Source organism: Scyliorhinus canicula, chromosome 6 (genome assembly GCF_902713615.1).
Source record: "Scyliorhinus canicula chromosome 6, sScyCan1.1, whole genome shotgun sequence".
NCBI lineage: Eukaryota > Metazoa > Chordata > Chondrichthyes > Carcharhiniformes > Scyliorhinidae > Scyliorhinus > Scyliorhinus canicula.
Genome location: NC_052151.1, coordinates 132,150,105 through 132,164,261, shown reverse-complemented (window position 1 = coordinate 132,164,261; position 14,157 = coordinate 132,150,105). Strand labels below are relative to the sequence as shown.

Genomic DNA, 14,157 nt, shown 5'->3' with positions numbered 1-14,157 from the left:
GGGGTTTCCCCGATTTTTCGCTCCCCCCCGGTGATTGTTGTCGGCCTTTGGGGCCGTCTCGGGCGTCAAGCCGGGCCGGTTTGAGAACCGGCGAGAAACCCCGCGCGAGTGTCGGACGGCTGGAGCTGAGGTGTCGGATTCAGAGCGCACGGTGTTTGGAGCAGCGGCGTTGGAGCCAAACTGAGGATGAGGTGGCAGGTCCGAAGCCAGAGCGCGATGTAGTGAAGATGTTCCACATCGGGTGGCTCCCGCCTAGAATGTGTTTGTTTGAAGAAGTCTGAAGTCTGGTCCCATCTAAAAAAGAAAGGAAAATTTTTTAAAGTAAGTTTTTTAAAAAAAAAAATTTTTTTTTTTTTTGAAGGAAGAATTTTTTTAAAAGCTTGAAGAGAGAAAGTAAAAAAAAAAGAAACATAATAAGTCGTTAAAGGATGAGAAAAGTAGCGTCAAAGGGAGGAAACACTGGCTCGCCATTGAATGAGAGGACCAGCAAAAGCGATGACAAGATGGCGGATGTCAGACCACATGGTGGGGCCGCACTGCTTACGGTGGAAAAGATGACCGAGGTGATGGCTGGAGCTGGAAAAGCAGTTTGCGAGGCACATGGAGGCTTTGAGGAAAGAGATGGCGGTTGCATTGAAGTCACTGGTGGAGGAGGCAATTGCCCTGGTGAGGGTAGCTGTGGCAAAGACATTGGCCGAGGTGAGAGAGCAGGGCGAGAAGATGAAAGAAGGGAGGAGGCCGTGCTGCAGCACAGTGACCAGTTCATCTCGATGGGGGACGATCAGTGGAGGGTGGTGGAGGTCAATAGAGGACTCCGAGCAAAGCTTGAGGACTTGGAGAACCACTCGAGGCGGCACAATCTGAGAATTGTGGGCTTGCCCGAAGGTACAGAGGGCTCAAGGCCAACAGAGTACTTTGCTAAGATGCTGGCGGAGTTGATGGGGGAGGCTGAGAACCCGTCCCGGTATGAGCTGGACCGAGCTCATCGGTCATTAAGGCCGAAGCCCAAAGTAAATGAGCTGCCAAGAGCCGCAATTATCTGTTTCAATAAATACCGCATGAAGGAGAAGGTGTTAAGCTGGGCTAAGCAGAAGCACGAGGTGCAGTGGGATGATGCTAGAGTTTGGATTTACCAGGATTTGACGGTGGAGTTGGCAAAGAGATGAGCGGCGTTCAGCCGAGTGAAGGTCGCACCATACAACAAATGGGTCCCATTTGGTATGGTATACCCGGCGAAGCTGAGGACAGACATGAGGACAGACATGAGGAGCAGAGCTGGCAGAGAGACTGTGGACTGTGATTGGGGAGCTGGAAAATGTGTAAATGCTTTAACTTTCTTTTCATTGACGTGTATTTTAATTTACTTCACATTGTTACAGAGTTCAAGTTATTGTTTGGGTTGATTGGCATTCTTTGTTGCGACGATTATATCTCATTTTAGTGAATTGTATGGGTTGGATTGCTGTTTTTTTTTCTTTGGGACTGGGTGGGAAGGAACGGTATACTTTGGCGGGGGGAGCCACCCGCGCTAGCTAACTAAAGTCGGCTAGTGAACGGAGGTGAGGTGAGAGGAGGGCTGCGGACATTGGAGCCTGGTTAGCAGGTTTCGATGGGCCTACGAGGCGAGCAAGGGGGGGGGGGGGGGGCGGAAGGGATCAATACTGGGAGATGTTTAGAGGAAATGTAGGGTGGAATTCTGGGGAGGGGGGAGGGGTTTGATGTTAATAATGGATAGGGGCAGGTCAGGCTCATGGGGCCCGGTGGTATGATGATGGTGGATAAGAAGGGTGGGGGGTGTGAGAGACCTCCAGTGAGGATAGTCACGTGGAACGTGAGGGGTTTAGGAGGTCCAGTCAAGAGGTCAAGGGTGCTTGTGCATCTTAAAAGTTTGAAAGCCGTGTAGCAATGCTGCGGGAGACTCACCTGAGGGTGAAGGATCAGGTGAGACTTAAAAAGGGCTGGGTTAGTCAGGTGTTTCACTCTGGATTTGACAGAAGGGCTCGAGGGGTAGCAGTAATGGTCAGCAAAAGAGTACAGTTTCAGATGGAGAATGTGGTTGCAGATCAGGGGGGTTGATATGTGATTGTGACAGGCGCGCTGGAGGCGAGGTTAGTTGCGCTGGTAAGTGTATATGGTCCCAATTGGGATGATGTGAGATTCGCGAAGAAGGTGTTTGGGGCCATCCCCGACTTGGACACACACGAACTGACAGTGAGGGGGGGACTGGAACTTGGTGCAGGAGCCAAGGTTGGACAGGTCACAGCCGCGCTCGAAGGCGTTGGCTGGGCTAATGGTGGAAATGGGAGGGGTGGACCCTTGGAGGTTTCTGCACCCGATGGTGTGGGAGTACTCGTTTTACTCGGCAGTCCATAAGGTATACCCGTGGATCAACTTTTTCGTGGTGGGGAAGGCTTTGCTGGCTGGGGTTAAGGGGTTGAAATACTCAGCAATTGCAGTATCAGATCATGCTCCGCATTGGGTGGATATGGTACTGGAGAAGGGGATAGCACACAGGCCGGGGTGGAAATTTGATGTGGGACTGTTGGGGGACCGAGGGTACTGTGTCAAAATTGAAAAAGTAATTGAGGAATAAGTAGGTTTCAACTGTACGGGTGAGGTGTCGAAGGCAGTTGTCTGGGAGGCTCTAAAGGCAGTAGTGAGGGGTGAGGTGATTTCGTCTAAGGCCAGGGTGGACAAAGAGGAGATGTTGGAGCAGCAGAGGGCAATAGATGAGATGTTGGAGGTAGATAGGAGTTATGCAGAAGATGGGGACCCAGCGAAGGAAGGAACTACAGGCGAGCTTTGACCGACTATCTACCAGGAAGGCAGTGCGCCAACTGAGGCGAGTAAGAGATGCAGTTTACGAGCATGGAGATAAGGCAGATAAGGTAAGTTAGCAGGTCAGCTTCGGAGGGAGGCAGCCGTAAGAGAAATTGTTCGGGTGAGGGACAGGGCAGGGAAGTTGGTGGTGGCTCCGGATCTGATTAACAAGGTCTTTGAGGAATTCTATGAGAGGTTGTACAGGTCAGAGCCACCTGGGGGAAACTGGGAGATGCAGGAATTTCTAGATGGGCTGGAGTACCCGAGGTTAGGGGAGGGGGACAGGGCTACATTAGAGGGAGCGATAGTCGAACAGGAGATAAAAGATGCGATTGGGAAGATGCAGTCGGGGAAGGTGGCAGGGCCGGATGGGTTTCCGGTGGAATATTATAAAAAATTCAAGGATAAGCTGGCACCCCTGATGGTGGGGGATGTTTGAGGAGGCGAAAGGGAAGGGGATGTTGCCACAAATTTTGGGACAGGCATCAATTTCCCTGTTGTTTAAAAAAGATATGGATCCGACGGAGTGTGGGTCATCTAGGCCCATATCACTTTTAAACGTGGACGCAAAAGTATTGGTGAGGGTACTGGCGGGTAGGCTGGAGGAGTGTCTCCTGAAGGTGATAAGTGAAGATCAGACGGGGTTCCTGAGAGGGAGGCAGCTCTTTTCAAACGTTAGAAGGGTATTGAACGTGGTAATGGCACCGGCGGAGGAGAAGGAAACAGAGGTGGTTGTGGCTTTGGACTCTGAGAAAGTGTTTGACCAGGTAGAATCGGGGTACTTGATGGCAGTTCTGGAGCGGTTTGGGATTGGACCAAGACTTGTGGACTGGGTAAAGCTACTATTTAAGGAGCCGAGGGTGTGTGTCCACACAAATAACATCACCTCACGATACTTTTCTGTCCACCGTGGGACTAGGCAGGGATGTCCTATGTCCCCCCTGCTGTTTGCAGTCGCGATTGAGCCGTTGGCCATCGCATTAAGAAGTTCCGGGGTATGGAAAGGGATAATGCGGGGGGGGGGAGGGGGGAGGGGGGGGGGGGGGGGGAAGAGCATAGGGTGACCTTATATGCCAATGACTTGCTGTTATACGTGTCGGAACCGAATGTGTCAATAGGGGGAATATTGGAGCAGCTTCGGTTGTTTGGTCTTTCTCGGGTACAGACTAAATCTAGACAAGAGTGAGTATTTTGTGGTGTCTCGGCAGGGGTGGGGGGGGGCTGCCATTCCGTAGGGCAGGGACTCACTTTAGATACCAGGGGGTGCAGGTTGCCTCGGAGTTGTGGGGGGGGGGGGCTCTGCAGGTACGACATTTCTAGTTTGGTAGGGGGGTGGTGAAAGCTGATCTGGCAAGGTGCGATAGTCTCCCTCTATCACTGGTGGGTCGGGTACAGATGGTTAAAATTAACAAGTTGCCGTGATTTCTGCTTATTTTCCAATGCCTGCCGATTTTCCTGCCAAAGGCATTTTTCAGAGACATTGAAGGAATAATTACCCCATTCATATGGGGAGGGAAGGTGGCCGGAGTTAGAAAGGTGCTACAACAGAGGGGAAGGCAGGCAGGGTGCTTGGGTCTTCCAAACCTGATGTATTATTACTAGGTGGCGAATGTGAAGAAGGAGCGGAGCTGGGTCAGAGGGGTTGATTTCCAGTGGGTCAGAATGGAGGAGAGTTTATGCAGGGGTCGGGATTGAAGGCATTAGCAACAGCGCCGCTCCCGATGGCCCTGGGGAAATACTCAGGGAGTCCGGTAATAATAGCTTCATTGAGAATTTGGAGGCAGTTTCGACAGCACTTCGGGTTGGGGCAGGGTGAAGGGAAATGCCGATTCGGGGGAACCACAGATTTGATACAGGGAAGTGGGATGGAAATTTTCGGAAATGGGAGGAGAAGGGGATTAAGACACTAAAAGATTTGTTTCTTGGGGGTCGGTTTGCAGGATTGAAGGAGCTGGAAGCGAAGTATGGGTTGGAGCAGGGGGAAATGTTTAGATACATATAGGTTTAAGATTTTGCCAGAAAGGAGATACAGAGCTTCCCGGTGGAGCCGGTCTCCACATTGCTGGAGGAGGTGCTGACGACAGGGGGACTGAAGAAGGGGTAGTGTCGGCGGTTTAAGGAGCTATTTTGGAAGAGGAGAAGGCGCCACTGGAAGGGATCAAAGCAAAGTGGGAGGAAGATTTGGGAGGGGGTATGGAGGACGGGTTCTGGTGTGAAGTGCGCCGGAAAGTGAATGCCTCCACCTCGTGCGCGGGTTTGGGGCTGATGCAGCTGAAAGTGGTATATAGAGCGCACCTCACGAGGGCGAGGATGAGCCGATTCTTTGAAGGGGTAGGAAATGTGAGTGAACGTTGCCCGGGGAGGGGGGGGGTGCGTGCAAATCACGTTCATATGTTTTGGCCCTGTCCAAAGCTGGAGGATTACTGGAAGGAGGTTTTTAGGGTAATTTCTAAAGTCGTGCCCATGAAACTGGACCCGGGCCCTCGGGAGGCCATATTCGGGGTGTCGGACCAACCGGGGTTGGAAATAGGTGCGGAGGCGGATGTTGTCGCCTTTGCCTCGTTGATCGCCCAAAGGAGGATCCTGATGGGATAGAGAGCAACCTCTCCACCCTGTGCCCTGGCATGGCGGGGGGACCTGTTGGAATTCTTGACTCTTGAGAAGGTTAAGTTTGAACTGAGGGGAAGGATGGAGGGGTTCTACAATTCATGAGCATTATTCATTATGCACTTTTTCAAGAACTGGATAACATTGAATAGTAGTTGGGGTGGGTGGGTGGGAGGGTTGGGGGAGGGGGGCTGTGTGTGTTAATGGTGACTATGGGTAATCCCTGATTCCCTTTTGTCATTTGTTTATGTGAACATGCAGGCTAATATTTGGGGTTTGGTAGGAGGATGAGATCGTTGTTATTGATATGGGGATTTCGTTACTGATTATTGTTTATTGTTGGTGGGTGTAAATTTGGGAGAAAATGTGAAAAAGGAGAATAAAAATATTTTTTTTAAAAATCAGACCAAGATTGTTATTCTGGAATTTGGGAGTCAAGGGATATTAATGCACTACTTTCGCAAAAGAAAAATAAGTGAAGTAGAATTTATGATGCAGTAAAATGCACATAGTTTAATAAAGATCAAGCTTAATGATAAATAGGTTTATGTTCAGTCCATTGTTACATAAATCAAAGATTTTTATTATCATCCTGCCATAATCTGTTTTCTGTTTTTACTAAAGTTTGTTCAGCACATTTTTCCAAGATTATTGTAGCTATTAATATATCATTTTACCTTTTAGGATATTGTGGCAGATGATAATTGAATATCGGGCTAGATTCTGCGTTCGGGAGACTATGTTCTGCCACCAGAGCTGAATTGCTTCTGTTTCACGTAGGCGCTGGAAGTGGTGTCCAGAGCAATTCAGTATCCCTTGCCATGCAAGTTTAAGCATGGAGGGGAACGCAAAAGATTGCATTGCAAATCCCGCTGTCGGCAGTCTCCACCGCATTGGGAATTCTGCTGCGGGTGGTGGAGAAACTAACCCATTGTTTGTTCTCAGCGAAATCTTCTGGAAAAATATTTTTATTAAATATTTTATATATATATATATAATTTAAGCATGTACCAAGCAAAGTGAGATACAGGGGCTGGTTAGCTCACTGGGCTACATCGCTGGCTTTTAAAGCAGACCAAGCAGGCCAGCAGCACGCTTCAATTCCCGTACCAACCTCCCCGGACAGGCGCCGGAATGTGGCGACTAGGGGCTTTTCACAGTAACTTCATTGAAGCCTACTCGTGACAATAAGCGATTTTCATTTTTCATTTCATTTGCACTGGCAGTTACCAGACACAAATGTTCCCTTCCAGTCGGGGAACACTTCAGCAGTCGAGGGCATTCAGCCTCTGATCTTCGGGTAAGCGTTCTCCAAGGTGGCCTTCAGGATGCACAACAACACAGAATCATTAAGCAGAAACTCATAGCCAAGTTCCGCACACATGAATACGGCCTTGGATTCATGTCGCATTACATTCACACACGCACACACCCCCCACCACACCATGTCTGGCCTGGGCTTGCGAAATCCTACCAACTGTCCTGGCTTGAGACAATTCACATGTCTTTAACCTGTGATTATCCCTCTCTCCAGTCATAACGTCTGGACCTGTCAAGATTTAAATACCTGAAAAGATTCACATTCAAAGTATCATCTTGCATCATTGACTGTCTGTATATGTGTTTGTGTTTCACCTGATGAAAGAGCTACGCTCCGAAAGCTAGGGATTCCAAACAAACCTGTTGGACATTAACCTAATGTTGTAAGACTTCTTACTGTACCTACCGTAGTCCAACGCTGGCATCTCCACATCTTAGATTTATAATAGTTTTACTGCCAGTTGTTTTTGATTAACTTTTAAACATATTAATGAAAGCTATTATTCTTGTTATAGATCCCTTGTTTATAACCATGACAAAAACACATGTAATTGTGGCCTCTAAAGAAGCTTTCTATACCTGGCAATATCGTGTAGCCAAGAAACTCACTGCAATGGAAATCAACCAGGTGGCACGAACAAGGAAGGAGGGGCGGGAGAGGTCAGTATTATCAATTGTTAGAGATATAACAAAGTTCTAACCGGTTTGACAGAGGGATGGGCCACCGTGTGGCTGAGATACAGCAACAACCACGGTTCCCTTTTTTTGCCTTCTGACCTGTGCCCCTGCATGTATAATAGAGTTTGATTAAGTGCAGGATTGGGTTTGGCTGTGAATTCCCCCTGTGATTAAATTCTCTGCTGGCATTCACGACAAACCAAATGCATGAAAAAGAATCCTTTTGAGGGTTGATGACTCCTGTGCAACTGTAGTCCAGCATTAGGATCAGGATTAAGCCATTCGACCCCCCCCCCAAGCTTGCTCTACCCTTCAATTAGATCATGGCTGATCTTCTACATCAATGCCATTTTCCTGCACCATTCCCATATCCCTTGATGTCTTTACTATTTAGAAATTTAGCAATCTGTATTTTCGTCATACTGAATAACTGAGCCTCCACAGCCTTCCGGGGTCGAGAATTCCAAGTGAAGAAATTCTTTCTCATCTCAGCCCTCAATGGATTACTTCTTATTCTGAGACCATGTCTCCTGGTTCTAGAACCCCCAACCAGGGGATAACTGCTTCATCCATCTACTTTTTCAAGCGCTGTAAGAATTTTGTATGTTTCAATTAGATTGCCTCTCGTTCTCTAAACTCTTGAGAGTACAGGCCATGTTTCCACATAGGACAATCCTGTTGTCCCAGGAATCAGTCTGGTCAATCTTTATTGCACTCCCAAGACTATCCTTCAGTAGGTAAGGGGACCAAACTGTATACAATACTTCCAGGTGCGATCTACAATTGCAGCAAAACATCTTTATTTCTCTACTCAAATCCTCTTGAAATAAAGGCCAATGCACCATTTGCCGTGCTGAACCTGCATGTTAACTTTCAGTAACTCATTAATAAGGACATATAGGTCCCTTGGACACCAACACTATCCAATCTCTCACCATTTAAAAAATACCCTGCAGTTCTGTTTTTCCAACAAGTGTGGATTACTTCATATTTTTCCACATTGTATTCTGCCTGTCATGTTCTTACCTACTCACTGTCTAAGTCCCTTTGAAGTCTCTTTGCATCCTCCTCATGTTTCACATTCCTACCTAGATTTTTGTCATTAGCAGAGGAGCATTTCTGTTTTTAAAATGAAATTAAGAATCAGCTCTGATCTTATGGTTAAATTCACTTTAATGGTGAGTGCAAAATGCTTTCGGGTCAGCGAATTATGATCCTACTGAACAGATTGTCTATAATGATTGTTGTCTCCTTTAGATAGAGCAATGAAGTTGTCTTCAAAGTGAGCTTTCAAAGCCACTTGGCAGAGATGTGTAAGATTATTTGATGCAAGATGTTCTCTTGGCAATTTTTCAGTGTGTTTTCCGTTTCTTCACTTGGTGTATTAATTTCTGCTTCTTATAAGTGTCTTTATTCTAATTCAAATTCTGCTGACAGTGTGATACCCATCACACCTATACTCCTCCTTCAGCCATGAAATGCAGAGAATTGAATTCTGTATTTGGATATTAAATTTCAGTTAAATAATACATTTATTGGTCTCTTAGAACATAGAACGTACAGTGCAGAAGGAGGCCATTCGGCCTATCGGGTCTGCACCAACCCACTTAAGCCCTCACTTCCACCCTATCCCCATAACCCAATAACCCATCCTAACCTTTTTGCACACTAAGGGCAATTTATCATGGCCAATCCACCTAACCTGCATGTCTTTGGACTGTGGGAGGAAACCGGAGCACCCGGAGGAAACCCACGCAGACGCGGGGAGAATGTGCAGACTCGGCACAGACAGTGACCCAGCGGGGAATCGAACCTGGGACCCTGGTGCTGTAAAGCCACAGTGCTAGCCACTTGTGCTGCCCTTGTGCTACCGTGCTGCCCTCTTGTAAAATTTAATTTGATAAATGCATTTAGGTTGATATCTTATTTTAGTAGCTCAATGGAGAAGTAAGAGCAATAATTGGATATGACGGAAACATTCATTTATTAATCCCATTTGATTAAAAAAATTTTTTAGAGTACCCAATTCTTTTTTTCCCATTATGGGACAATTTAGCGTGGCTAATCCACCTACCCCCACATCTTTGGGTGGTGGGGGGTGAGACCAACGTAGACACTGGGAGAATTGTCAAACTCCACACGGACAGTGACCCAGGGCCAGGATCGAACCTGGGTCTTCAGCACAATGAGGCAGCAGGGCTAACTACTGCGCCACCGTGCCGCTAATCCCATTTGAATTTAATTGTAATGTAATGACTGATTAATGGAGAAGTATTTTTTAGTATTTGCATCCTGCATACTTTGGTATTCTTTAATATTTTACCAAATGGTGGTGAGAATATTTTAATGTGTGGGTTTTTAATTTATTAGACAAAATTGCCTTCTAACAATGAAATTTGATTTTTCTCTTTCCTACTGGCAGAATTTATCACGTTGATGATGAATCATCTGTTGGAGGAGACGGGACACTAGATTTCAGCAAAGCCTTTTCGGTAAGTGTTTCTTTTGTTTTTGATAAAACAATTATGTAGGTTTGTACTGCTGATTTGTTTCGGGAGATGGATAAATCCTGCAAAACTCTTTGCAAACCTGCTGCTTATGTGACCGCTGCCATTTTTATTTTCTAATATTTTGCCTGTCTTTGAGAGGGGACTTCATTATCATATTTAAATCAGACTCCTGCAATACAATTGGAAACCTGATTTAAATTTAGTGCTGGAAAACCTGACCATAAATTGGAAGTGAGAGATGCCAGATGTAGTAGGCCATTACTTTTTATAGCACTCCTTGTGGGTTGGGAGAACTAGGAGTTCTTACCCTTGCTACTCAAGGAAACGTTTGACCTCCCTTCAACCATTGTGATCTGTCCTCACCATCACATTCAGTGATTTCTCGCTTCCCCTCCATTCTGTAGTTAATCTATGGCCATTTGCACAGCAATATAAATGCTAATTCAGAACATTTATCGTGAAAGATATTCATGAGCTAGGGCATCGTGCAAGGTGGTTTGTGCTGCAGAAATCCCTCTGGCGTTTGGATAAAGCCTTTGACCTATCCCTCTTCTTTCAACTCCATCTATCTATGCTTCAAGATCCAGAATCTCAGGAATTCATAAGGAATTAAATTAGGTGATTCCCTCTGGTTCAAATGCTTGTTATGTCTGCCTTCTTCTACAAGGACATAGAAAAATTTATATATGTTACAGTAGGGGATTTATATTTTCAAAGTGCACCAGCAGCCACTTTTGTAAGCAGCCTTCAGCATTTTGTGTTGGTAGAATATTTAGGGTGTGAAATTAATTTACTTCAATTTTTGGGCGTGGGACTGTGAATCATGAATCCTTCTTCAGATAAAAAGGTGAGGAAGAGAGCATAACAGAGGGAGAGAGCAAAACTGAGGAATAAGCATTCTCATTTGAACTAACACTCCGACACCAACCCAGATACTGGTACTGTGCGAACATTAGAGGCTAGTTTAGAGTCGGGATCTTCACATTGTGAGTCATTGGGCATAAGTAAGCTGTAGCCAAGACAGGGAATTGGCCAGCTTGTGTTCAAATCCATGAGAAGGTAAGGTAAAAGATGAGCTTTTCTGCAGGGGATTTGGATGAGGACTGAAGAAAAATACTGATGATGATGTACGTCAAGGTAATAATCTTTATTATTGTCACAAGTAGGCTGACATTAACACTGCAGTGAAGTTCGTGTGGAAATCCCCCAGTTGTCACACTACAGAGCCTGTACAAGTACACTGAGGGAGAATTCAGAATGTCCAATTCACCTAACAGCATACTTGGTGCATTGACAGGCCAACCAAATAGCCTGAAGTTACTGGCTGCTTGAGGACATCCTGCAAAGCCATCTGCACCGTCCCCCAATGAAAGTCAGGAGCGTTTCATCAGTCATGCTACAGCTATTGGGTTAGTACTATGCAGTACAACCAGGCTAGGTCTGGGCACTTACAAAACAGGTAGTAAGGAGGATTCACAAGAGCGTTTTTTTTGTTTTGTATTGTTAGATAAGGTTGTTGAGTGGAGGTTTTTGCTGTTGACCTGTGAGCGATGTTGATCAAGAGGACTTGCCATGGGGTACTTGAAATTACTGTATCATTAGGGAGTTGTGGGCTTTGGGAAGTTCCCTCTCACTGAAGAAAACTGTCACAATGTGGTCCCTTTTGCTCTGTCCAGTTACATGTGGTGAATGTTATCTCTTCCTCCTCCGATTTCTATTTATCCTTCCATGGTGGCCTTTAGATCCCTATTAGTAGCTGTTGGGCCTTAATAACCAAGTCACATTGCTGGTGCCGGTTGCTGCTGCCTGCAAGGATGTGTGGAAGAAAGGGCGCTGGTGACCATCACAGTCACTGGGAGGGCCTTGTCCTGTTTGAGACTTCAGGTTACCGTGAAGGAGGTAGAGCAGCTTTTTTAAGGAGCATAGTCTCCCGTGGGGCACTACTCTGGCTCACTGCAGTGTAGAAGTGGTGCTCCCGAAAAACCCTTTTGGCTTCTTAACGAAAGCCCTCCTCCTTGCGCCTCGCAGAGATTTCTGATTCCATCTCTTCTGCTCAATTGGCATTGCAAATACAGCCTCCATCCATACATAGAATCATAGAATCTCATATATGAAAGGAAATTTTATTTTCTGCCTTTGGTCAGTAAAAGCCTCCAAATTACCCTGGCACTCAACATGATGTTTCCACCAATTTTGCATGCGCACAAGTAAGCGTTGCTGGCCTTGTTCACAAACCAGCTGTCTAGCCCACTGAGCTAAGCCAGCCCTGAGAACATACATTTATACAATGAGACACTTAACCAATGATTAGGTTACACAAGTAGTCTATAAAATGACTGATTTGGTGATTTACACAGGTCATTCTTTATAAAATGTAGTGTGCGATTTGAGATATGAAATTGATTGTATGTAGTTGAATTTAATGCATATTTAATTTTGAATCGGGCTAGATGAAGTTCAGATTTCATTTTACAATCATGTTTTTCTTCCTTTAGACAACAAAGGATGCGATCTGCTGCATCACTGCATCTGATAAAATATTGATTGTGGTAAATCCATTTATTCATTTAACGTAAAAGTACTGATTAATATAAGATGGTTTAAATTAATATTTTACTTTGAAAGGTTTATTAATATATTTGCATGGATTTCAGTATGGACTAACTTCATCACTCTAGATGATGCCTTTACATTCAGATGGCTGATTCCTGTTTTCCAGGAGCTAACCAACCTACTGAAGCTCCCAATATGATAGGTAGGAAACACACACATTTCTGGCCCGCGTTATGCAGCCCAGCAAAAGGGAAAGCTGGCAACAGGAACACATACTGGCAACAGTAAGAGTGAAGAATAAGTCAAGTAAATTAGGGTCCTGCACTTTTTAAAGGACCCATCACAGATTTTGGATTACTCCAGTGCTTAAATTGCCACCTGCTGAGCTCACACAGCACAATGTGGTACTAATTGGCAGGAGGCTTACTTGAATAGTAAGTCAGCATGTTCTACTGGTGCTACTTTGTTAGATGTAACAGTCTTTCACCAGCACTCTGGCAGCTTGCAACATTTCAGTTGTTCTGACTCTGTTTTAATGGTGTTCCATGGGATTTGGTTAGCACTGCTACCTCACAACGCCAAGGACCTGGGTTCAATTCCAGCCTTGGGTGACTGTCTTGTGTGGAGTTTGCATTTTCCCTCCGTGTCTGTGTGGGTTTCCACAGGGTGCTGCGGTTTCTTCCTACAGGCTAAGGATGTGCAGGTTAGGTGCATTGGCCCTGCTAAATTGCCCGTTAGGCTTGTCTTCATTCTTTGAAAAATGAAGCAACCTTCATAAAACCACCTAGTCATCCCTTCAGACTTTGCACATGATTCACAATTTTATTCTGTTTATTGCATTCTGAAGTCTTGCACTATTCCGGGGGAGGAATTCCAATGTGAGTTGAGATCATTGTCATGTTTTCGGATCTTTTACAATTCTTCCACAGAAATTGCCTGGTGCATGTTCCAAGTTATTTTCATAAAGAGTAGCATGAAACTAGGTGACTAAATAAAATGTTATGGCTTAAATTTAACTCAATGAAGAAACAATTTATCAGCCTGACTTGGCAGATAATAAACACCTCAACCCCACTGTGTTCCGAACTGCCTGGTACCTTTTTGGCTGCAAATAGGGGAAGATTAGTAAGAGGCAGTGATAACTCCAGGCAGTGAAGTCCAGAGAGTTGGAAAACAGGAGGGAAATTTGAAATTATTTTTTAAATTAAGCAAGATTAGCTGTTGATGTGGGGAACTGAAGCTTGCTCATTGTGAAAGCAAGTTGTGTTGATTGAATTCAGTAAAACATAACAAGACTAGTGAGCTGTACGTTCAAAAAAGAAAGACTTGCATTTATGCAGCACCTTTCACGATCACCAGATATCCCAAAGTGCTTTACAACAGTTAAGTACTTTTGAAGCGTTGTTACTGTTGTAATATAGGGAAGGTGACGGTTACAGAGTGCTAACCTACATGTTTATGCTCAAGACCTAGACTGGGTTGCAACTTCTGACTCTTAAGTGAAAGTGCTGCCACTTGGTATGGAATAACATTTTAATGATTCATATGCGGTTTTATCTTAAATGTTTTATCAGTCTGCTTTTAAAAAGATGGAAGAAAGGCATGTGCAAAAGCAAAAATATCCAGTTCCGTTGGGGAATATTTTTGTTACATACCTGACTTGTGCTAT

General features: G+C 45.2%; 1 protein-coding gene across 1 annotated transcript in view; it reads left to right on the top strand.

The window, feature by feature from the left end:
* wdr35 (WD repeat domain 35) overlaps positions 1 to 14,157 on the top strand; it is a 163,207-nt gene that overhangs the window by 63,647 nt on the left and 85,403 nt on the right. Inside the window, 3 exon segments of the mRNA XM_038800146.1 lie at positions 7,263 to 7,407; positions 9,848 to 9,917; positions 12,431 to 12,484. Of these exon segments, the coding sequence (XP_038656074.1) occupies positions 7,263 to 7,407; positions 9,848 to 9,917; positions 12,431 to 12,484 (269 nt within the window).